The sequence below is a fragment of the Plectropomus leopardus genome, chromosome 15 (genome assembly GCF_008729295.1).
Source record: "Plectropomus leopardus isolate mb chromosome 15, YSFRI_Pleo_2.0, whole genome shotgun sequence".
NCBI classification, from domain to species: Eukaryota; Metazoa; Chordata; class Actinopteri; order Perciformes; family Serranidae; genus Plectropomus; species Plectropomus leopardus.
The window spans coordinates 10,109,969-10,134,941 of record NC_056477.1 but is presented as its reverse complement, the minus strand read 5'-3'; the positions used below and the strand labels follow the sequence as shown (position 1 = coordinate 10,134,941).

The window sequence follows — 24,973 nt, the reverse complement described above, 5'->3', positions numbered from 1 at the left end:
CTCAAAAAGGCTTTCACACTTTTGAAATTCATCCGTCAGCGTCCTGTACACTTTTTCCTTTGGGGTCTACATTATATGAAAACTTGGCCACCCAAATTCACCTGTAAACAAAACAAGCACTTAGGATTGCCCTGGGATTTTAAAGTAAATTTAAAGGTGAACAATGCCAAGAAACCCCGTCAGCTGATACAGCAAGCCGGACAGAAACTCAGCAGCAACCACCAAATCAAATCGGGCCTGTAGTCGCTCCAACACATCTGCAAGTCCTTCGAACTGTGGCTGCTCTGTTGATGCAAAATACATATCTGCTCTCCAAGGAGAATTCTCATGTTCCTCTGTCATTTGGGAGCGCAAGGAAGGTTTAATGATGCATTACAGGCAGCGTTAGTGAATCTGTTGCTGTCTGTGCAAATCTGGGTCAGGAGCAGCAGCGGAGTCGATGCGGGTTATACAGTTCAGGCGTAAATGTTGGCCTCAAGAACGATGTTATGATTAAAACAAAACCAAAGATCTGCTTTGTTTCATCTGCAGGACACAACGCTTTTACGTCAGAATGAAAGGTTGTCAAATTTAAAAGAGATAAAGGAGTTTTAATTTCTGGACGGAGCACATTAGCGTTGGCGTGATGAGCCAATCAATCAACAGGAAACTAGATCAGGGATATTTTTCAAAACTGATGAACTGTTTTCGTTGTTTCTCAAGCAAAAAAGAAAGAAAGAAAGAAAGAAAAACAAGTTCTCTTGTTCCAGCTTTGCAACTTTTGGGATCTGCTGAGTCTCTTGGTCTTATTTAATAAGAAATATAATATTTTTATGTTTTGGACTGATGATAAGGCAACAAAAAACGACTTGAAGACATCTCGGAGGGTTTTGGGAAATTAAGATGGGTATTTGTTCATGCTTTCTGATATTTGGGTGATTAACCCTTTGAAACCTAGAGCGACATCACTTTTCTTGTGCTGCTTTCAGATGCCTTTCACAAGTATTTAAACCTTTGACTCCTGAGCAAATTGGTGTGATTTCTTTCAAAAACACGGAAAAAAGGCAATGAACAACTTGGCAAGAAATGTCCCGAAAATTGCGAAAAATGATAAGATTGAGAAAATTATTTTTTAAAAAGCTAGGGAAAAATGTCTATGGAAAAAAGCTAGGGAAATTTCTAATTATTATAATTACTTAATGTTAGTTACATTTTTTAAATTATGAAAAAAAAACCCATTTTTGTATGTTTTTTTTAAACTATTTTGAGGTAATTTTCTTGTACTTTTTTACTAATTTCTTGATTACCAGAAACCTTTAACTTGTGTTTGCAGGTCAGGATCTGGATTAATTAATGCATATGTTTGCGGGATAGGTGGGCCAGGTTGGCTACCATAACAGGCCAGGTTGGATGTCAGGGTTTACAAAAACCCTTACACCACTAGTCCATGGCGAATGAAGAATCCAAAATACTGAGAAAGTTCTTGATGAACTGGACAGCAACAGCAATCGAAGTCTCATTTATCCACTTGTGTGCTCAACACGTCCCAAACACATGCATTCCACTACAACCTTCCTATTTAAAAACACATATAAAATTTGCGCCGTGGTAAGGAGTGCGTTTGAACTCTGTGCATTCCACTGAGCAGAGTTCAAACGCAGCCGTGCTTCTCGTCTGTGCGTGAGGCTGTTTATGCGGAAGCGGGAGGGTGGGGGGAAGTATTTCTTTAACCAACAATGAAAATAGTTGTAAGTTGCAGCCCCATGTGATATACTTCAAAAGAATTAACCTTGTTATGAGTTAGAAACATTTTTTTTAGTTTATTTTGTATACTATGAACATGTATATTGGGAGGGAAAATGATTTTTTTTTTTTGGAACAGAGAAAGAGGAATCTCCTCATCAGTTCTCTTGTTTGACTAAATGATAAAGTTTTCTCTTCCAAGCTGAAGGTACATGGATGTACATATATGTTTGAAAATATGTTACAGTGTATTATACTGTAACAAATCTTCAAACATATAAAATCTGCTCCTCTTACAGGTGTTTAATGTCTGCAGTGCACACAGTGCTACATGATGTGAAACCTGGGTGTGAGAGACATTGTTATGGCTTCACCCCTCAACACCACATTTCAAAGCACTAATACGGAAAATGAAAAACCTCTCACCAAACACAATTTCATTTTCCATCAGACCCGACATTATGGCCTTCGGCGATGCACTAATGCCAACATCATGAGCATTTAACACATGCTTGTACTTACGCAGGCGGCCAAGTAAACAAATGCAGACCACAGTTTATGAAGACATGGAGACTGGTCTGCCTTGGCCTTAATGGGTGAGTCGATTTAAGATGAAATTCGTTTACATGAAACACTCAACACCCCCTTACACTGATAACAAATGAATAAACAATACAAACAGATGGCCAATGTAGGACAATTGGTATTTTTTCTTTTTGAGATGTAATTTCTGAGAGCGCGTCATGTCCCTAAAATCTGGACAACCTGAACTAAGAGGATATGTAAGTCAATAAACCTCAATAATTTAAAATATTCATTAAAAGAAATAACACAAAAATCATCCGTTTTCCTCCCACAATTTTACAACCCCCCCCCCCCAAAAAACATGCTGATCTAAAACATTTTGAAATATTTTAACATAAACAAAATATTGTTAAGACTTCAGAAATTACTTGAACTATGTTCATCATTTAGTATGAGCAGAGTGCAAAGACGTTCTGACAGATTCATCATTCATTTCTTTGGCACCACTACTTGTTTTGCTTGGTTTTTCTACATTCATAACAAAGCACAACGACATAATTACGAGCATACAGCACAATAACACTGACAACAGAAACCCTTAGCTTTCTGCTGCAAAAAGAATTAATGCTCCAACTACTGTGGTTATTCTTTTAGATCTGTTTAAACAGGATCATGCAAATAATGATGTCCCACGGCCATCGGCGGGATATTGGCTTCTAAAGGGTTAAACAAGACAATGTCCAATACAATACTTAACCTACAAAGTAAAGTAAAGAAACAAACTGCCAGTCACTTCAGCCACGACACATCCAGTAATGCCGACATTTCAAACACATTACCTGCTTTGTAAACACTATCCTCCAAAGGAAATTCCAACTGCAGTGATTCCCACTGAAGGGGAACATTAGCAGATGGAAGTGTCAGATGGGAAATAACAAAGTTGCTAAAGCAATGTCGAATGCTTCCTTAGCTGCTTCAAGTACATCAGACTTTTGTTACGTAGCAGTAATTTTACGGGGTGGCTGGTGCTCACAGTGACGCGCTCGGTGTACAGCCAAATACTAATAAATAAATAGTGATCACAGTGGAAATGGCATGCAGCCCGCATTAAACACTGACGGGCCTGAATTTAGCAAACAAATTTAACAAAGCTGAAACTATTCTTCTTTTACTTTAGTCAAGAGACAACATTTTACAGTTTTGATAACTGATTGGTTGTATTAACAGATAAAGTACCAGTACTCATTGGTCACAGTTTCAAACATTTGTTTCATAGACTTTGTTTTTTTGGACTGTATAACAGAGTTTTAATGATTTTTAATATTTGGAACTGGAGCTGTGGGAAGTGGAAGGACGTGTCATTATTTATGTTTTAAGGATAAATGACTATGCAAAAAATTATCAACAGAACGACTGACATTGAAAATGACAGCCCTAATTACGGCTTGAGACAATCTGTGCTGCGTTTACACAAAAGCAAATATGTTTGGTTATCTCAGCAATGGTAAGTATCAGTGTTTACATCCAATATTTAGTTTAGATAACATCCAGCTTTGAGGTAAAAAGAACAGCTCTGACTGAAGTGCTCAGTTCTTAGGTGGCCTGACATTATCAAAGTTTATGAAAGACGCTGTTACAAGCGTTTCCTGTAAGAACTAAGACAAACAAAAAGGAGTGCAGGCAGAGACATCCAACAGACGTTTCATCTCTTGTTATCTAGCAGAGCAGGTCAGGTTTTTCCTATTTGTTATTATTTTATCAACTAAACAAAAGTAAATACCAAAGGTAAAGTCTGTCAGTGGCAAACTAATGAGAGATATAAAACATGGTAAGCCAATTAAAATGCCACTGGAAACATGTTACAATACTTTCTTCAGTGATGACTGTGTACTTTGGTTTCTTATGATCAAGCAGTATATCCCATTATTCCCTTTACTTAACTGTTTTTGATTTACTGGATATGTAAGAGAGGTCTCATTATTCACAGAAATAATAATTACTGAGAGAAAGAAAGAAAAAAATGCTTTGCTGAATGTCTGCCTGAGTTGTGAGGGTGCTGTCAGCTAAAAAGTAAACATATGTGACAGGAGCTGCAACAATCCACTGTGTAGTTGTCAAGTATTAGAATAATCGCCAAATAATTTGATAGATGATAAATTGGACTGGACATTTTTTCTAAAAAAAAAAAAAAAGTCCAGATTCTCTGATTCAAGCCTCTTAAATGTGAATATTTTCTGTTTTTTTCAATCCTCTATGACAGTAAACTGAATATCTTTGGGTTGTGGCTAAAATATATTTGAGAATATGATCTTGGACTTTGGGAAACACTCATTTACAATATCTTATGACGTTTCATTCATTTTGGAGACCAAACAACTAATTAATTTAATCAAGAAAATTATCAGCAGATTTTTCAACACTGAAAATAATCATTAGTTTCAGGCCAGGATGTGACTAAAACATCAACTATGGCCCGTAACTACACAAGAAACACAACCAAATATTTCAATATTTCAATAATTGTTCTGCCAAACTCCATTTCAGCTGCACTAAAATAAGTGTGATACAAAATTTCTATTATGACAGCTTTTATCCATAAAAAATCTGCAGAGAATTACATGCAACTTGCTGTTCTCCTGAACACATGCACATACAAAGATGCATTACTGATTTTTTGCACATCTCCTTTAAGCATTTTAATTTAACATCGGCCTCTAGTGAGAGATGCAAGAGAGTCAGATACATGTGCACATGCCAAACAGCGGCTTTTTCCTGTTTACTCCATCAGCTTATGAAGACAACTGATGAACTGAAACAGCACACAAACTTTAAAACTTTGTTTGCGGATGTATTATGCCTGCAGTGTTGGATTGAAAGTCTAAACTCTGATGTCAGAGTCTAACAGTAAGATCAAATGACATAATCTATAAGACAATTAAAAACAAACAAACAAACAAACAAACAAACACCAAATACACTGGGTTTGGCTTTTAACCTCGCAACAACCAAAGATCAACACAAACAACTGCGACAGCATTTTTGGCATGTGAGCACAGTAAGTCAAAAGGAATCTGATACAGAACTTGAGTGAAAACATGAGCCATGTGCTGAGAGCAAAACATCCTGTTGGCACATGTGTGGTGTGTAAACCGGCCGTGGGAGAGCCCCGAGCACAGACAGGAGGGGAGCAGCACCGTGTCCTCTGAGCCCTGGGATTTATTACAATATGAAAGCTGAAGTCTCATCCTATTCAGCACCTACTCTAAATCGGCACTGTGCTATAGGTTTTTTAAAAAGGTTGTGACTCAGCTTTCTAAATATGCATGAATGACAACATTTTTAACCTGAATCCTGCTAATTTGCCACAAGTCAAACTGCTACTGGAGGCATTCATAGCTTCTTGGGGAGCTTCTTACAGCAAACAAGCTTGTCTTGTGTTCATTATTCTCCATTTTCATAATGGCATCATCGCAGCTACACATGTTGTTGTAAGATTAATTACAGAAACTACTGCAAGGATTTCATAGATTCACATGACAAACATTAAACATTGTGGCGGAAGACTACAAGTTTTAAAAATGAAAAAATCTGACGGTCCAGATTTAAAGCGAAGTGAGTATACCAGACCTCTGCAGCCTGTTCCTTATTTCTACTTGATACTAACAGCTCAAGGCTACATTAGCTTCTACTAGCGTAACACACTTGAATCATTGCTAAACTGCTAGGGGTTGAGTTGCATTGTGGGTAATGAAGGCACAAGGTTTTGATAAGGAAGAAGAATGTGTGGAATGAAAAATGATGATATTTCTGGTTCTTTTAATCTATTTTGATCCTTTTTTCTTTGAACTGACAATCGTGAGAATAACAATTTCATTAGGGCTGGACCCAAATTTTCAGGTATTTATTGGGTAGGTATTCAGTTTTCAATTTAGGATATTCTTCTTTTTCCCAGCGGATGAATGTCATTTCAGAGTTTATGATTTTGAGCCTCTCACACACACAAAGACACAAATAATTATTTTACCCATTACCCATATCAACTGAGTCGAGACATTTCTGTGTCTGTGTGTCCAGCACCGCAACACAAATACAGGAGCCCCTCAGCAGCTAGTGGAGCCATTTCCTGCAGCACAGAGCAGGAGAATTTTAACTTTAACATTTTCCATAATGAGGACAATTATCATTTCAGATGCACAACAAAATTTAACAGACTAATTTCAAACACTGGACGCAGATTGTTGTACTGCATAACCGTGAGGTTTTTTTTTCTAACTTTAAAAACTGTAAAGTGTCACAACTGCTGTCAAGCAACTGAAGGCACATTGGTGATATTGATATTTGATGCTCCATGTTCAAATAAACTTCAAACCAAACAACATCGGGTTCTCTCTCATGTAACAGTCTGTGGCGCACGGTCTCTTTTCTCCTGACACAGAAAACTGTCAGGATGAAAATTTGTTGCTCTCTAGCTCCCTAACAATGAAGCGCACGATCTCTCTGTGGGGCGCAAGGTGTCGGCACGGTGTGCTATAACTTCAGTAACAGTCTTGCGGTCATCTATGGCGTGTGGAGTTAGGGATCAGATTGGGACATTCCTAGTCAAAGAAAATAACCCCCTTCTCAAACAGAAAACTGCCAACATGAACATGATGTGACTGAATCGTTTCGTGAAAACAAAACAGTAGATCAACCCGATTATTATCACATATTAAGTGTCACGATGGTTTTGCATTTTTTAATCTACCGACCACAAGTTGCATGTATATTTTGTTCTCTGCTGACTGTTTTGTCGAGTTTTATTGTTGCATTCAAGACCAACATCTGAGATATAAAAGTCAGCTGCTGACTGGCAACCGTTTCAATGCAGGAAACCACCAAATTCAAATATGTTAGCTTTCAAATTCACATTCTATTCTGCACAACATTCGTGTTTGCTTGTTTGTCTTCTACATTTGATTTGCCAACAACTAAAGATCTTTTACATTTGCCTCTGTGCCTTTTCTCAAATAATTGACAGGCATTTTGCCACAAAAATGCATCGCTCATGCCTCATTACTTAGATGACCGAGAAACCTATTATTTGTCTGCCAACGGAAAAACCCAATTTAAATTATAGGCTTTCCTCGAGATTGAACGCTTGGACAGGAATTGAGGAGAACATCTCTCATTTAACATATACTTTTCAGCATTTAGTAGCTCTGATTAATATCAAAGAGACTTGGTTTCATTTGTTTCTCTAGTGCTACGGTGGCCTAATGGTGTTTTTCTTCTGCCCAGGTTACACAAGGACAATGCAGCACTCCTCCCTTCCAGCTTGTAAAGGCATCAAAGCTGAAAAATGACACAAGGCCCCTGAGAACACATCACATGTTGCAATCAACTCTGCACTCTAGTGTTTTTTTAAAATATGGAACAAATAATGTGGCATTAATTTAAAGCATTTATCTTGATTGTCTGTTAATCTAATAAGTAAACAAGGTGGTTAGAGTTATTCAGATCCACGCCCTCTAATTCTCTCCATGTAATTGTTTAATGCGTCGAATGTCACTGCATGTAAAGCACTGAGAGAAGTTGCAGGCAGAAAGGACTCGACGGTGCTAGATGGAGCGGGGTCTGGTATCCATTATTTTGTGGAGAGACCGACTTTCAGGGAGATTCCGCTGTTTTGACACTGAAGGAATGTAAACAGTGTTGATTTCTGCAGTTATGGCTTCAATCCACACACAACAATCAAGCAAACAATGAGACATATAAGCCCTAATAAACTAAATCAAAGCATTGTTACATGAATATTTTCACTATTAGCTCATTTAATTCAAGGTTTAATGGAAATATATAGACAAATCCGCAATGATTCTCCAATACCATGAGGGCACTCAGTCACTCAATACATATAGGGGGAGTTTATGCACCTGGTTAACAAAACATGTATGCCATGCCAGAATTATCAAGTGAAATCCTTCATGTCAAAAGATTTCTACAAACGCAGGAGCTTTTTAGATTACAAAAAGCAAAGGGGGGCCCTAAAGGCACCAGCTAAATCTCTAAATTTTCAGAGCTGCTTATACAAAATCCTCCACACTGGCAATAATCACAAGAGGACTTAAGGTGAAACTTGGGACATTCACAGAAAAGTCTACGTAAGCATTTAAACAAGAAAAGTTATACAACTCCTATTTCCCCTGGATAGGATTTCATAACAAATGACAAGTCTAATCCAGGAAAAGTTTGACATCTCAGTCCACTGTCTGCTCACAGGCCTTTACTAAAGTCAGACAGATTACTATTAAAGCCAGACTTATGAGCCCCCCTGGCTGAGAGCATGACCACTAGTATGAAAGAACTACATTTCCCATATTTTATAAAAAGAGCGGGAGAGAGTGATGTTTTCACACTAGCTCTCAGATGTCCCTCCCTCCAGCAGCTCTCAGCTGATTCAACATGGAGTTAATGAGAGGGCCCCAGGGAGCCGAAGCAAAACATGAACACACATGCAATGCAAAGAGCTTATTGGGTCATGCTTGTCAATGCGGGAACATGCATTTTTTATGGCACTGTTCAGATGGGATCATCTTAAAACAGGATCATTTTTCAAACCTAGATTCAGATCATTTGGGAAATATGTATGATTACTTAATAACCTGAAATCAATACGCCCTCTCCCTTTAGGTTTAGCTTTGAGCTTTTTCTATATAAAATCATTATGCGTCATAAAATGTATCATAAATAATCTGGGATATCGCCTTTAAAAGTTCATCTAAAACTGTATTGTGATCATTTCTAATTTAAAAGTGAAAAGTCAATTCGACTACCATCAGCTGAATTAGTATCCATATATATTCGTATTACTCAGTCTAATAAAAACAAGTTATATGTAAAAAATATTACTATATGTCATGATACAGTATATTTCCTGGAAGTTCAATTGAGGATTGTGATCAAATCATTAGCTATAAATGTCCACTGTTGGCTATCACATGGCAACAATTCTGATCTACATTAAAATATGATTTTACAAAGTCTCACAAACTGTTGACAATTGGTTTGTGTATAATGCATCCATGATGCACAGAGCCGACTGTATACAAGCAAATGGCAGTGTGTTCCAAACTGCGGTAAAATCCCTGTTTAGAGACGTATTCTACATGCACTGTTTACTTGTCCAAAGAATGAATAATAACAGCGTAACCCACCTCCTAATTCAAAACTGCTAAATTGTGAAAAAGGCCTAATACAAGACATCCAAACTAAATTTGCTTTTCACATGAGCCATATTAAATTCAGAATACTTTCATGTTTGGAATAACAGGAATATAATTGTGCATGTATATGCCTGCAATATTGCCTGCTAAAGCCTGACACAACCAGAGACATTAAATTAAATGGTGAAGCAAATTCTATTACAAATCTGCAATGACTTAAAGTAACACGCACGCACACATGCACAAAAGCGCACGTGCACAGAGACACACACACACATTTAAATACAAAAAGGCTATTTGAAAGGTAACGTAGAAGTAAAGGAGACAGTGCATTCAGTACGATCAATAGCATTCAGTCAGGTTGTTGTTCCTGATGGAGGGGGAGCGGTTCTCATCAATCAAACCTTAACTCCTCACTTCAAAGACAGGACGTTTCACCTTATGTATCACCTTGCAGTTGACACGCAGTTGGCAGTAATGTGGTTGACATCTAAATGAAAATAGACAAAAGCCAACACTTAACTTTCCCTTGTGAACTGCTTTGGCATACGTTACCCAAGTTGGCACCTAAACAGAAGATGCCTGAGCGCCTGAGAAACACTTTAACTGCTTCTCCAAGACAACAGTGGTATCTAATCACCAAGTAAGGATTTGGGAAGTTCACTATTACAGCAGACCCGGCTGTTTGCTTTATGCAATCTTTCATATCAAAACTGCCAGAGAAGCATCCTGAGCTTTCAACACCGACCTCTTTATCAACTGTATGTTAAAAGAAGATTGGAAGGTTATTAATATTTTGTGACGGACAAGTATGCCTCCTTCAACAAATCCTGCTTTTGGGTCAAAATTGTTAAGCCATTTGTCCATCATGTGAGATCATTTATTAACCTAATTGTTGCTTCTTCAGATTCACTTTAAACTTGCTATGAACACTTAGAAAGTAGTCTGTGAAAACAGATGTTAGAGCAAAAGCTCAATGTTTTGTATCTTGGCATCATAGCTGATTTACTTACAAATGTTATTTTACTACCCATTTTCCACAAAATAAACAATAGATTATACACAAGTTAACCAGCATTGTAGGGTGCCATTTGATTTTGGGGTTGAGAATACCTTCAACACTATAATCCTCAAGATTTTTATGAATCAAATGGCATTTTTGATGCTATCTATTCTCAGCTTTGTTTCAACAAACACTACATTCTGTAATTACCTTTCTATTTAACAGTTTCCATCGTCAGTGGCTGGGGGTGGGCGAAATGGCCAAACTCTTCTATCAAGGTATTGTAATTTTAGGTGCCATCAGGACATTGTTCTTACGGTACATCCAAAGCCTCAATAATCTGCAAAATGTCCTATTGGACTGAAAGCCCATTGGTGTGACAGCCCTTTATCCCGAAAGCAAACGTCCATCGCCTTCCCCAACACAGGCACATAGCTAATTATTACTTCCTTTTGGGAGAGCGCCATTAGAGAAACTGACCATTTAGAACAACGGAACATTGAACTATGCTTGTTTTACCAAGGTCATAGAAATGGGCTTACGGTCAAATGGGACATCTTTTGGACAACCAGGGCTTGAGTATTAGGGGCCGTTGGAACAATATGCAATCATGCAGACAAAAACAAAACTAACTGCTTAAAGTAAAAAGGAAAAAAATAGACTCACACCAATAAAAATAAGCTTTAGGCTTCTGTGGAACAAAAATTTCAAGTTTAATAAGTTTCGGTGTAGTATTTAGTATTTAGTAGTATTTCTGTGTAACATTCTCCTCCTCCATGTCTGCCCACAGGCTATTCTCACAAACCGCTCGTACGTTTTCCTATGAAAAATGAATGAACCAAAAGTCGTACATATCCCACGGATTTTAAAAGGCTGTGTTCAGGGGATCAATGCGCTGATGGGAGTAAACAAGGAAGCAGTCCTGAGTGGTGATGAGGCATGCTGCTGTAGTGGATCTGGCTCAAAACACCAGGCTTTCCCCCAAGACTCTCCCATGGAAACGCATGTTCGGAAGCGTGTTAACCTCGGAAGCCTGCCCTTAACAGCTTCTGAGGTAGAAATGGCATTGCCAAATTTCTACGGGTGGTCTACCATTGCACATTATATAACATCATATAACCCAACCCTATTAGTGGCTCAGTTCGCCATTCCTGCACTGAGGGAATCACAGAGAAAAAATGCAGAAAGTGATTCAATGTTTGTGTTTCTAATTTATTCTCATAGATACCAGTGTGTTTTATTGTGCATTAATCTGAGGTGCATCATATCATATATGCAATTATTTTTGACTGACTTATGTAGCAAAACAATGAGAGTTGAACTAAAACAGATGCACCCTTTAATCTTAAGTTGGATTTCTGACAAACCAGCTGCTCAACTGACGTTTAATGTGGTATAAAACCACACACTTAAAGATATCTTAAGCGTGACTTATCTTAAAGAATATTACTTAATGCTTTGAAACCACTATCACTTTTCTAGCTTTGGTAAATGAAGTTAATACCCACAGAAACGAACACCTGTCAGCATACTTCTGTGCTGAGCACAAGTCGTCCTCTACACTCAAAACAGCTCCTCTCTCCTCTCAACTCCTGCAACGTTGCCAAGCAACTGTGCTATCAAATAAATGCACTAAGTGCCACATGTTACTTTTCAGCAGACAAAGATGACAGCCTGCCAAAGAAAACTACCCACCAACCCCGAGGTCACACAGATGAGAAGTTTTACAAACAGTCAGAAATAGACTTGAAGTTGTTGTCTTATCTGTTTTTCACTATGTCGATAAACAGCCCATTAAGACCTAACATTAACAACAAGTTTTATTTACACACTAGTATCTTTGCAGTAGGATTAGCCAGTCCGGGAAATTCAACATCTAGCATCAAGCTGTTGTTCGTAACATATTTGGGTTATCATCTCCTCCTTTATCTCTCTCTCTTGTGAACGCTGCCAAGTGATTACACAACGCTGTGCATTCCTGGTGCCTAGCATCTACTGTGTTAGATCCCCCACGGAGCATAGGGAGTCAGTCTCACTTAACATGCCCCAGAGTTGCACTGTAAACATTACATTGTAGTATTGGGAAATCATTGATATTTCACATTCATCAGCATTTCAACCATAAGGTCATACAGGTCTCCTTTAAAAACATGACGAATTTGTGCAGGATTTCAGTGATGAAATTCTTTCCTCAATTACTCTACTTGATTACTGAGCCTTTGAGTTATCAGCACTGATATGTGTCCAATCAGAGAAGTTTATGCAGAACAGAACAGCTCTGAGGAAATGAACATAATTCAATTAGAGTCTTTTATTAAAATTCCTACTCTTGGACAAGCTTGTCTTATTCCACCCTCTCTCTTTTGTTCAAGTGGAGAATATCCTGGCCCGGACTAGATCAAAAAAGGTGCTCTTATAAATTACTTTCTTTCCAATCAAGGGAAGTGGAGAAAAGGCAGATTGTACTGGATGTTGAATGAGGAGAGAGAACAACAAACCAAAACCCGAGGTTCTCCAAAGATAAACACAGAAAGCTCTTGGGGGGAGTGGTTAAGGGCCGGGTGGTGTGTGTGTTTCTGCATTTATGTGTGTGTGGCGAGTGCGCACGCATGCGGGACAAGTCAAGGGTGCCCCCCCTAAAAAACTTTTCTAAAATAGCAACCGCAAACCAGACAGAATGTAAATCTGCACTTTGAAAAGGGTTGAAGAAAAAGAGCTTTGAGGGGCGTAGAAAAACAGGTATTCATTTCAGCCCATTTACAGTTCCAGGAGCACAGAAATGGGTCACAGCACTCCAGCTCCACTAGGACGGCTGAAATAGGACTCCTGGTTTTATTTTCTTGAGTAATGAATTACAGGTTTTTCCGCCGACTGAAGCTCAATTATATTACAGCTCCTGAAAGCTTCATCATGCCCAGGAAGAAGGAATTCAACGCGTAAGCAAAGTCGAATAGAATTGTTTAATTGTATCAGCATGTTTTGGTAAAATCTGCAAGAAAGAAAGAGAGGGAAAGTGGCAACTGAGCAAAGCCCAGTAAAGAGCAAAATCCAGCAGTTAAATCAACTGAACCATTTACATTACAAACTAATGTTCTGATGTGTATTTTCTCACACGGCCTCCTCTTGCAAGATGCACTATTCACAGACACATGTAGAAAGATTTTAAAGGGCAAGTGTGTAGGGTTTAGTAGTATTTAGCAGTTAGGTTGCAAAACTTAAACTTCTCTTATGTGCCAAGCGTGTTGGAGAACTACCTGAGACACAAAAACTTAACGGGCCCTAACAAGAGTGAGTGTTTGACTGTCCATTCTGGGCTACTGTAGAAACAACATGGCAGACTCTGTGGAAGAGGACCCACGCCTTAATGTTGATATAAACGGCTGCAAAAACACGATTCCTACATTCAGGTGATAAATAACTAATGAAAATACTGTTATAAGTAAGTATTATATTCCCCCTCTACTAATATGTCCCCCTTAATCCTACACACTGGCCCTTTAATAATGCACAATATTGGATTTTTTTGCCGATATTCAACATGCTGATACATAACAACTCATCCTGTCAATCACCAATGCTGATATCAATATATCAACTTTTTTTCTCCATCAAATTTTAGCATCAAGCCTCTTCTAAAGTGGAGTTAACATAACATTATGCATACTCTAATTGTGATGGCCCACCAGCAGAAGACATGAAATACAATATTTTTCAATGTATGCAATATGCATTCACTGTACAAAATAAGAAAAATAATTCAACTTAGGGTTGATGTTTTGTACACTTTGTCAATGAAAAAAGTCCTCCAAAAAAACAAATAAATATCGATAAGTATCGGTATCAGTACCTGTATCAATAAGATCTTAACTATACTCATCCCTAATGAACAGTCCAGCTCCAAAAACATAAAATCTGGATGTGGTTGCAGTTGTTTAATCATGATGGGCTGTCACAAACATAGAATATGTGGGAAACCACGCCTGTAACTTGAATACTGCACTCTGCTTTAATGCAATTTTGACAATATTTTGAGTAATAATTAAGCCTTAAATGAATTTTAAACAATAAAATATGGACATTTTTTGAGAATCAGTACAGCATGATGAAACATATTGCTATAAACATAATACTCAAGTGTATCAATATTTTCTGACACCCATATGCAGTACCCCATCTTCTCAGTCATGCATCATGATAGCAGCTAAACATGATTATAGGTCCATGCAAACGATACTTCCTAAACAAAAATTCCTGAACAGATCAATCCTACCCTTTTCCTCAAACTGACAACTGGATGAGTCCGAAAGGTCAAAGTTCAATCAGACTGAACTCTGTGCAAGGTAAATGAGGCAGAAGCAGATGTGTTTGGAGGTGAACGCACCTCTACTTTGTTAACGTGAACAAGAAGCCTTTTTGATGTCCTGATAATGGCAACCACTCTTATTGTGGTCTGTGACTACAAATAAGAACAACTGCTGCTTTGGCACATTCATTAACACATACGCACACATTTTGTACAGAATCCAGTCAGAATCTGGTAAAATCATCACAGTATCTCCAAGTGACAGATGATAACCTCATCAGAGGGAGAGCACAATTTTCACATCAGAGAGGATTTTCCTCTGTAGTGGTGGCTCTGTCTTTTGTTTTCCACTCTTCACTGTGTTTTTCCAAAAGGTGGTGTGTGTGTGTGTTAGGTTTCTCTCAAAGTCCCCTGCTTCTCCATCTTTACTTTCATTTTAGACAATTGGTTCTCAACTGGTGGGTTTTGGTCCAAGAGTGGGTCATGGGTCCATTATGAATGAACAGAAAATGACTCCCCAGCATGTTTAAAAAAATCTATATTTTGAGTTTCTGGCACAGCGCTTTTATTTTGACGTGGCGTTTCCTGCTGTTCAGCTACTAGTTTATTGCCTTGTTCTTGGTATTATTTGGCTTATTAACAAGCTGTGCTTCTGAAGTGTTTTCACTGATCTTTAAGCAATAATAAGCCCATTTTTAGTTGCAGGAGTATACATTTACTAAATTCGAAGTAAATACACTTTATTCTTGCAATACATTTTCCTTAATTGTGTTCTGAGCACACGTATTGATTACATTTTGGAGAATAAAATGGAATATGCGGTAACTTTTCTTATTTGTGTACCTGGAACTAAAGACTAAGGACACAATCTGGACCCTGTGGCTGGACTGGTTGGAAACCACTGCTTTGGACTATTTCATGTAACACCACCATTACATTAAAGTGCAGTACCTGAAATTAAAAATAACTTCAACATTGTTACTAATTAACTATAATGAAGATGTTCATATGCAATTAATTGTGCAGCCATACTATTTACTTTATCGGCTGAAAAACTGAGGAGTGCCAGATACAAAAACACAAGTGCTTGTGATGTCTGTAGAGTCTTTCAGTCATATTTTTCCTGGGTTTGGTTGGGTTAGAAGGTTAGGACTGTGTTGTAATGTCAGGATAAAGACCAGGGAAAGTCCAACAACTCCACTGTGGATCTGATTGAAGCTGGAACAACAGAGCAGTGTTCGAATGCTCAAGAGGGAGCAATGGATAGACGGAGAAGAGAAAGCCTGCAGCACATTCCCCACAAGACACTCACTTCCTGTCTGTGAGTCTTACTCAGCACCCAGGAGGAAGAGGAGGATGAGGCCCTCACACATACTCCCTTCATTATGTTGGTATAGAAGCCAGAGAAATAATTTTCTACGCAATGAATGGAAAAATACCGAAAAAAGTAATAATTACAATTTCGGTAGGCGGGCAATTTCTTTTCTCTGAGGAAGAGTTTCCACTGGCCTCCAAATATTCTTAGTTCGTGCAGGCTACAAATGACAAAAACATCTGAACTAGGGATGTAACGATGCATCGCAAGACAGTTAAAAATCAATAAAAAAACATGTGAAATATGAAAAATGAACCGCGATAGTCTTTTTGAACAGCAGAGGGTGTAGTCTACTTTGGACTTTACTTTCTCAACGCTTCACATTACGACGTGTTCAACGTCCTACATCAGAAGACATAGCGAAAAAATCTGCAGAACTCAATATTGAAAAAGAAGTGAGCTGGCATCATAGTGAGGAGCTCTGGTCAGTCCCGCCTGCGCATGTTCCTCCTTAACGACAACTACATGGCCAAACCACACTGACAGCGTGTTTGCAACCCCGCTCGCCCCAAACAAGTGCAAAAGGCAAGGAGAGTGCCCAACTAATCACACACGAGTGGGAAATGGCAAAATTAGTTCTTCAAACTCGGCCTCTTTGCTTTCCTCTCTAGCAGAAGCAAACCTTTTCAAACCATATGTGATAACCAAAATGTTGACACAAATTGATGCATATGAGAGCTACTTTATGTTAACAGACTAAGAAAATAAATTTGCTATTATGTTACATTACATAACGACTATCCATGGAAGATTACAATGACAATGTTATTACTCACAACAATATTCTATATTCATGACTTTTCCAGGTTTTTCCACAACCCTGGGAACCCTGACTTACTGTGTATACCTGTTAGGACCTTTTCTTATTACCATATGCAACAGTTTTTCCATTCTGGGACAAAGCTACACAATAATAGTTAGTGCTTTAGGCGCAGGAAAACAAATTAGTTCAATAAAAAAATGATTCACTTCACACTAATTGTAGGTTGTTGTTGCAGCTACCGGCCCACCAGGAGGCCGTGCTCAGTCACAAACACCATTGAACTCTCACCATTACCAGTCAAGGCAGGGAATCCTGCAGCCAGAGCTCTTCAAATTGACCCATACACAGCTGAATGCATCAATGATGTATGCTTAAAAAAGCATGGAAAACCTTGTTGAACATGCAGAAAATGTTACCACTTTCCCACACTTGCCTCTGGTCTCTTAACATCATAATGAATGTAAAAAAAAGTTCTCCTAGACTGTTCCCTGTACACATAAAACTATCTTTCAAGCTTTCATGCCCCTGTCAAGGTATCCAAGCCATTAACTTGGGAGTTCTATTCCCGGGTGCCAACAGTACAACCAGTTAAACCCCAGATGGCTGTCAGGGTGAGATTTTGTTGTCACTTTACACTCTATTTACTGATCTAAGCCCGAGAACCTGCATCCCTGCCAATGTGAGAGACAGTAAATTTGTAATTGCTAAGCAGTTAACTATTTCCATTTTCTCCTGATGCAAACGGTGCCAGAACGGGGGCGTAAAAAACGGCTGATCCAAACAGAGGGTAGTTTAAGTGTGTACGCTGGGATTTTGCTTCAGCGTGGAATCATCCTGGTGAGTCACTAACATATTTTAATGGGCACAGAGTGGTCCTCGGTCATTTTTATTCTCCAAAATTTATGCAACCCCTGACTATATGGCTCTCCAATTGTCTGATGTCCCACTCTGATCCCTTCTCTGAGTGCAGTCAGGCTTATTAATAGGAAAACATTTTCAAATTCCTGAATAAAAGGTAATATAACTGCCATTATGGTCCTTGACTTCAGATGCATTTCAGTAAATGTACTTATAGGAGATTAGAGTTCTGTAGCCATACCTTAAATATACACAGTATATACAATGACTGAAATACAACAGGGGAAACAGATGAAATAATGGATCAAAACTAATAAAAAAATGTAAAAGAAGACAAAACAGCATTAAGGCATAAGTAACCTGTAAGTCCTTTCTAACGTCCTAAATATTTTGGCAACATGATTACATCTGTAATCTGTAGTAACACTTGATAGCAGACAGCAATAGGTCGCCTCTGTTGACTGGTGTAAAAACTTAAAACTCATAGCCGAGAAGACCGTGACAAAAGCATGTAATCTGATAAACACACACGTTTCAGGCTCATTTGTCTGTATGCTAACATGCATCACACCATAATCCCTCATCAGCATTATTAGCTTCTCATCTAAACAATGTCAACACTGAGACAATGCAGCAAAGGTAACTGATCGCAGAGTTCAGGTATTGATCAACCAATTGTGATTCAAGTACACTGGGCACCACATAAAAAACAGCCTCAATATAATGGGAGTGAATTAAATTAAATTGCAGCAATAAACAAAATTAAAAAGTTCTTTTTAAAAAACTAAATATCTTCATGCTGCAGTAACATTTTACCCAGTCTGTTTTAAATTAGAGTGGCGAGGATAAATCCATTAATCAATTAGTTTCTAAACAGAAAACTGATCAGCGACTGTTTTGATAAGAATGCAGTTGTTTACTTATTTGATTATATTTTGGATTTAGACTGTTCATCTTACAAAATAAGACATTTAAAGCCATCCCCTTGGGGTCTATTCAGTTTTGTTGTAAATCTTTCACTTTTTTTTTTTTTTTAGCTTTTTTAGGTTAACAAGATAATCAAGACATTAGTTTGCAGATTGATTGTTTATGAAAATATGTGCAGGTTGCAGCCCATTTTTAAATCCATCCTGTTTGTGTCTATCTCAATGTTTATATCATAAAGAATGCATCCCTAGTCTTTGTGCATTTCTATGGATTTATGTATATATCAGTTCCCGTTTTGTCCATCATTTGATTAAAAAGAAAAACGTCTTCTTTTTTTTTTTTTTACTAAAGTCTCTTATGTATGTTTCGGGCAGAAATATGTTATCCATATACAAGCATATTAATTAATGTTTAGCCATAGTGTACACAGGAAAGTGTACCTCACGGCAGCAAAAAATTAACTTCTGAAATAATTCATAAGAAGGGGTTGATGCTGAACCAGACGGTCATTTCAGCGCCTGTAAAATGTGAACTTATGCAGACACATAACCTGGTTCTGGTAAAAAGTCGAGATGCTGAGTTATTGATGTTTGGGAAGTGACCGCAGCACGAATCGACCTGTGGCTTATTGCCGAGGGTCAAGCTCACTTAATGTTCCAGGAAAGAGAAGCCCAAGATACCGTCACAGACAGTAAAACACTGAGTAAAAATACACTGAAGTTCCCATAAAATTATTTCATTAGAATCCAGATTCTGGCTTCCAGAACATGCTGTACCACGTCAAAGTCTAAAGCACATCCAATCAAAACACGGCCAGATGTTACAGAGCTCTGACCCAACTAGATGAGTCCAAAAGAGCTATTTATTGGGACTTCCAATGAGCTAAAACAAATCTAGACTAATATTGAAACTTAACATAGTGCATCGTATGCAAAGGATGCAACAACTGTGTTGCTACATACGATGCAACAAGACAACCAGCATTCTTCCTGAAGGCCAGATGCCAAAGTTTAAAGTGGTTTCACAGTTGGGATAGTGTGGAATTTAAACCTGAACCTACAAATGAGCAGAAAGACCAGGAGACAGTGGAACACAGCAGCCGTTTCTACTCCACAACCCAGCTGCAATGTCATCATGAGCAGTGTCACCCATGATGTCATGATGCAGCAATTGTGAAACAAGATGCTGGCAGAGATATGAGACCACACAAACAAAAATATAAAGACCCTGTAGACCAGATAGATTATACATAACACGTACAGACGCACAAACAGACACATTCCGGACGTGGGGCATGGTTTGTCTGGGACGTTCAGATTTAGGGCTGGCCTCTGGTTAAGATGTTTTCCTGGAAGAGTTAGGGATGACATGGAGCTTTGAGGAATGTACAGAGCAGCGAGGCAGCAACCAGGACATCCTCAAGGGGAACTACGTGTGTGTGTGCATGCGTCTGTGTGTATAGAATAAAGGATAAACTTACCCTAAGACCAAACACTCGCTGACAATTACTCCAAGAGTTAGTCACAACTTTGAATCACAACTTATACATCACAAACTAACAGCTTCACCAAGTTACAGTGAAAACATTTAAAGCTACACTCATCAACATGTCATATCGTGCTTGTTTTAATTACAGTACAATTATGACTGATGTTCCTTCTGAGGTCTTGTTTGGCTGCTTCTCAGTCTTTAAAATATGATCAAAGAATCCAGCCCATTTACTGAAGGCTCTAATATTGCAAACTCTTTTGTTTTGAAATGTTTGATAAATGACTTCAACCTCGAAGTTTCCAGGGACATCTCAACAGAGACTGTCCTGGCCAGCATTTATGAGCCTGTCATCACATGTTTGACTGCTCTCTGCCACTTGCACGACATAAGAAGAGAAATGGCACATTTAATAAAGCAGGGCTGCAACTAATGATTATTTTCATCTTTAAATATGCTGATTTTTTTCTCGATTTACCAATAAGTTATTCTGTCATTATAATTCCAGAAAATGGTTAATGATGTTGATCAATGTTTCCCAAAGCCCAAAATGATGTCCCTAAATGTCTTGTTTTGTCCACAATCCAAAGATATTTAGCTGCAGTCAATATGCATATACAATATGCAAAAAAAAATCATATTTCGACATATATGGCCATTGCAATGACTCGCGACTTTAGTGGGTTTGCATTTCACTTTCACTGGAGAAAAAGTAAAATTATGGTGATGTGATCTTTGCTTGGGTCTGTACAAGACAAGCACTTTCCCTTATATCTGGAACATGATTTGTAGTTTGAGGCATCACTAAAGCAACACAGTGGTTTATTTTTGTCTTAACACATTTTACCTTTAGCTTTTGCAATTTTTGACACTGCACATGGCCATATTGCAATTTTGATAATACTACGATTAACTGTGCGGCCCTACCACACATACAGGAAGTCAACATGATGCGTTTCAATAGGGCTGCAACTAATGTTTAGTTTCAATGATGATTGATTTGTTGATTATTTCCTTCATTAATTGATTGCGTTTGATCTACAAAATGTCAGAAAATGATGAAAAATGTTGATCAGTGTTTCCCAAAGCCCAAGATGATGTACTAAAATGTCTTATTCTGTCCACATTGCAAAGATATTTGGATTACTGTCATAGAGAATCAAAGAAAGCAGAAAATATTCACATTCCCTTTAGGATAAATAAAGTTATTTGAATTGAATTTACGGTTAAGATGATGGAATTTAAAAATGATATTTGACATTTTGTTACCTTAGAAAATTTACTTAAACCTGTTAATCTTTTAACAAATCGGTTGATGACTGATTTAATAACTTTACTGCTTTAATGTCTTTTTAAAAAAAGGCTAGGATAAAGTTTTGAGGCAGAATGCAGAAAATCCTTTCAATGTTATTTTCTAATAAAAATGTGTTGCCTCTCTACTTGTTTACAGCCTCTCCCTGAGTTTTACTGAAAAGTAAGCAAACTGCAAATTCAGGTCAATTTCAGTTTAGTCTACAAACAGAAGCACTCTATGGGAGTTTGTGCAGCGACAGCCTGTGGTCGGTGCAGGTTACTGCCTCCATGACTTCAACATTGATCATAACTATCTCAATTCTTTGACCTCTTCATCCTAATTTTCAAACTTATAGTTTTAGACAACATGCACGCCTACATATATGTAAACTTAGTAACTTCTTTCCGTGGGTGACATGTCATTTTCCTTTGTTTCTATCGGGGAAACACTCATTTAAAGCCCCAAACTAATTGACGCTTAATTAGCCCATAATTGGCTCGTTCCGGATCACGCACATGACACGCTCGAGCTGCCTTGACCATGCTCAGAGGGAGTCCTAAAATTTGAAGTTACCAAAAGTGGCAATTGTGTACATAAAGTGTAATTTTTCGAGTCTAACATAAACAAAGGGCCGTCAGAGGGCTGCTGAAGTGTGTAGCCTCTCGGAAACAACAACAGGGTACAATTAGAGGAGATGAGACGTGGACAGGATACAAGTTTTAAAAAACAAAACAAAAAAAAGTTAAAATACTAAAACCAATAATTAAATCTCTACTGAGTTATTTGATTATTTACCTAACAACATGACTTCCAACTTCTTGCGGTCCACCCGAAACCTCTCCTCAGTCCACTCCGGATCTGGCAGCGGATGGAGCCCGCTCAGATCCTCCTCTGATCCGGGGAGAGGAGAGTCGGTGCTGCGCTCGCTGTTGGAGCCCTGGTCCGACTGCTGCAAGTATCCGCTTAAAGTGTCGCACTGGGCAGCCATTGCGCTGCGCAGCAACTTCTCCGGTGGCCACTGCGTTTTAATCAAAGTTAAGTCGAGCCGAAGCAAAGCAGTTGAACTTCTGTTAACTTTTTTTATTCCGTCACTTCGCGGTGCTGTGCGGGCTCATTGCAGCGCGGCTGAGACCTTTGCAGTTTTTCTTCAAGCCCCGTCGTTTTCCCCCATTAGGCAGACTGCTAAAAATAGGCAGGAGCACACTGGTCCACTCGCTATAGGTTGTCTGCCGAGTTAACGGAGCGTCGTGCAGCACACAGCAAACATACCAACCAACTTCTCGAGAAAGTTTCACGTGTCACCCCTGCAAAAAAAAAAAAAAAAAAAAAAAACCACGCGGGGGCCCCCCCCAATAACTTTTTTTTTTAACATCTTCCTCCCCCTGGTTCCTGAAAAGTCTTAAAACTTTAATATTAGTGAGAAATGCACTGGATTCAGTGCGTGTTTTTCTTTCTGCTGTACACAGCTTTATTGTGTCTTAGGAATTACAAGGTACAATAATTCTATATATCACTGTCTTAACTGCAATAATCAGTCCAATAATTCAGTTGCAATACTCTGTGCAATTAGGCCTATTCAAATGTGCAATTTAAAAAAATTAAACATTTGAACATGTTACACATATTGTATATATTCTTATTGCTCATCTTACTGGTGCATATATCCGTTGTATAATGTAGCATCACACATATATTTTATATTTCTACCTTTACAAACTAGTTGTGTTTATTGCTCTAGCATAAAAGTTTATATCTTTAAACACTTCACACACTCAGAAAGTTTTGCATTTTTATACTTTCAAATATTCACATACTAGTGAATTGGATTTTAATGTTGTATTTTATTATGTATCTTCTTTACTTCTGTAAAGTGTTTGAGTTTCTTGAAAAATGCTCCATAAATAAAATTTATAATAATATTACTGCTAATTGTTTCTTATCATTACTGTATTTCTATTTTATATTTTACATTTTTACACATTTTACATACTTGGCACATTCTACATACTTATATTTTTTCAATATTTACATGCCAGTGCTACTTGTTTTTATTATTACTGTATTTCTATATTATATTTTAACATACTTTGTGCTGGTACTCATTTCTACTTTCTATAATTCTCTATGCTTGGCATCAGAGAGACTGTAACCACAATTTCCCACGGGAAATAAAGTATTTTTTGATTGTGCTAGACAATTGTAGCAAACAAAATGATTGTTATTATGAGCCAAAAATTATATTTCAACTCAGTTTTATACCACTAGATATGAAAATAAATGATTGAGCTCAAAGACAGACTTGACTTGTGCTTGAGTGTCATTTTTCACCACGGCTGGCAGTTTATAATAACACCCCATGTAACCTATTTATTGGTTTATAGAGGAAACACTGCACATCCTGAGAGTGGCTAAGGGGAAGCAATACAGGAAAGAGAAACCAAAACAAATGGGGACTAAGACTACATTAAGTTCAACAGACTCAAAAGGGGCCACACTCCAAAGATGCTGTTTATATGCACAATAAAATGTTTGAGAGTCCCCATAGGAAAATAATTCTGGGATTATTCTCATGCTACTGCCAGGAAATGATTGACAGTTTTCATATGCTCCTGTTAAATGCAAATTTCCACATTAGTTTTTTATTGTTTCACCTCTTTTGTGTTGGTAATTCTCTATATTCTGTATCATGTCAATGTCTAATATTTTGTTCAGCTGTATTTTGTGCTCCACAACAGGAACCTGCCAAACCACTGGCTAGTGCTGTTCTACAATCAATGTTCTTCATATCTAAATTAATTCATATGAATCTTGCTTCCTAACCATGGGTGGATAATGAGACTACAGGCCTGTGGGCAAAGATATGCAGAGGGCACCACAGCCTCTTCTACAGAGAAGCCAGACACACAGACATTGTGGTGGTTTTGCATTTTTGTTTTTGGTCTCTTTTTAGTTGTGCATTTTTGTGTTGTTTTTTTCTCTCTTTGTAGTTCTTTTACATCTTTTTGTGTCTCTTTGTGATCATTTTAAGTCTCTGAGGACATTTTTTTTGTGTATCTTTGCAGTTGTTTTGTGTCTCTGTTTGGTTGCTTTGCCCCTTTTGTGGTTATTTTGTGTCTCTCTGTGGTGTTTTTTTTCTCTTTGTGGTCATATTGACTATGGGGCTATTTTGTGTCTCTGTGGTTGTCTTGATCCTTTTTGTAGTTATGTTCTGTCTCTCGAGTCATCTTGTGTCTTTTTGTTTCTCTTTATGGTCATTTTGAGTCTCTGAGGGACTTAAGTGTCTTGTGTCTCTTTGTGGTTGTTTTGCCCCGTTTGTAGTTATTTTGTGTCTCTTTGAGGTTCCTTTGCATCTTTTTGTGTTTCTTTATGGTCATTTTCAGTCTCTGGAGAAATTTTGTGTCTCTGTGTGGTTGTTTTGCCTCTTTTGTAGTCATTTTGTGTCTCTGTAGCTGTTTTGCCCCCTTTGTGGTCATTTATTGTCTGTGTAACTGTTTTACCCCGTTTTTAGTCATT

General features: G+C 38.0%; 1 protein-coding gene across 1 annotated transcript in view; it reads right to left on the bottom strand.

The window, feature by feature from the left end:
• LOC121954657 (protein bicaudal C homolog 1-like) overlaps positions 1-22,739 on the bottom strand; it is a 76,208-nt gene extending 53,469 nt beyond the window's left edge. Inside the window, exon 1 of the mRNA XM_042502305.1 lies at positions 22,256-22,739. Coding sequence (XP_042358239.1) covers positions 22,256-22,448 — 193 coding nt within the window. The 5' untranslated portion in view covers positions 22,449-22,739. The remainder of the gene's footprint in view (positions 1-22,255) is intronic.
• Positions 22,740-24,973: the final 2,234 nt, after the last annotated feature.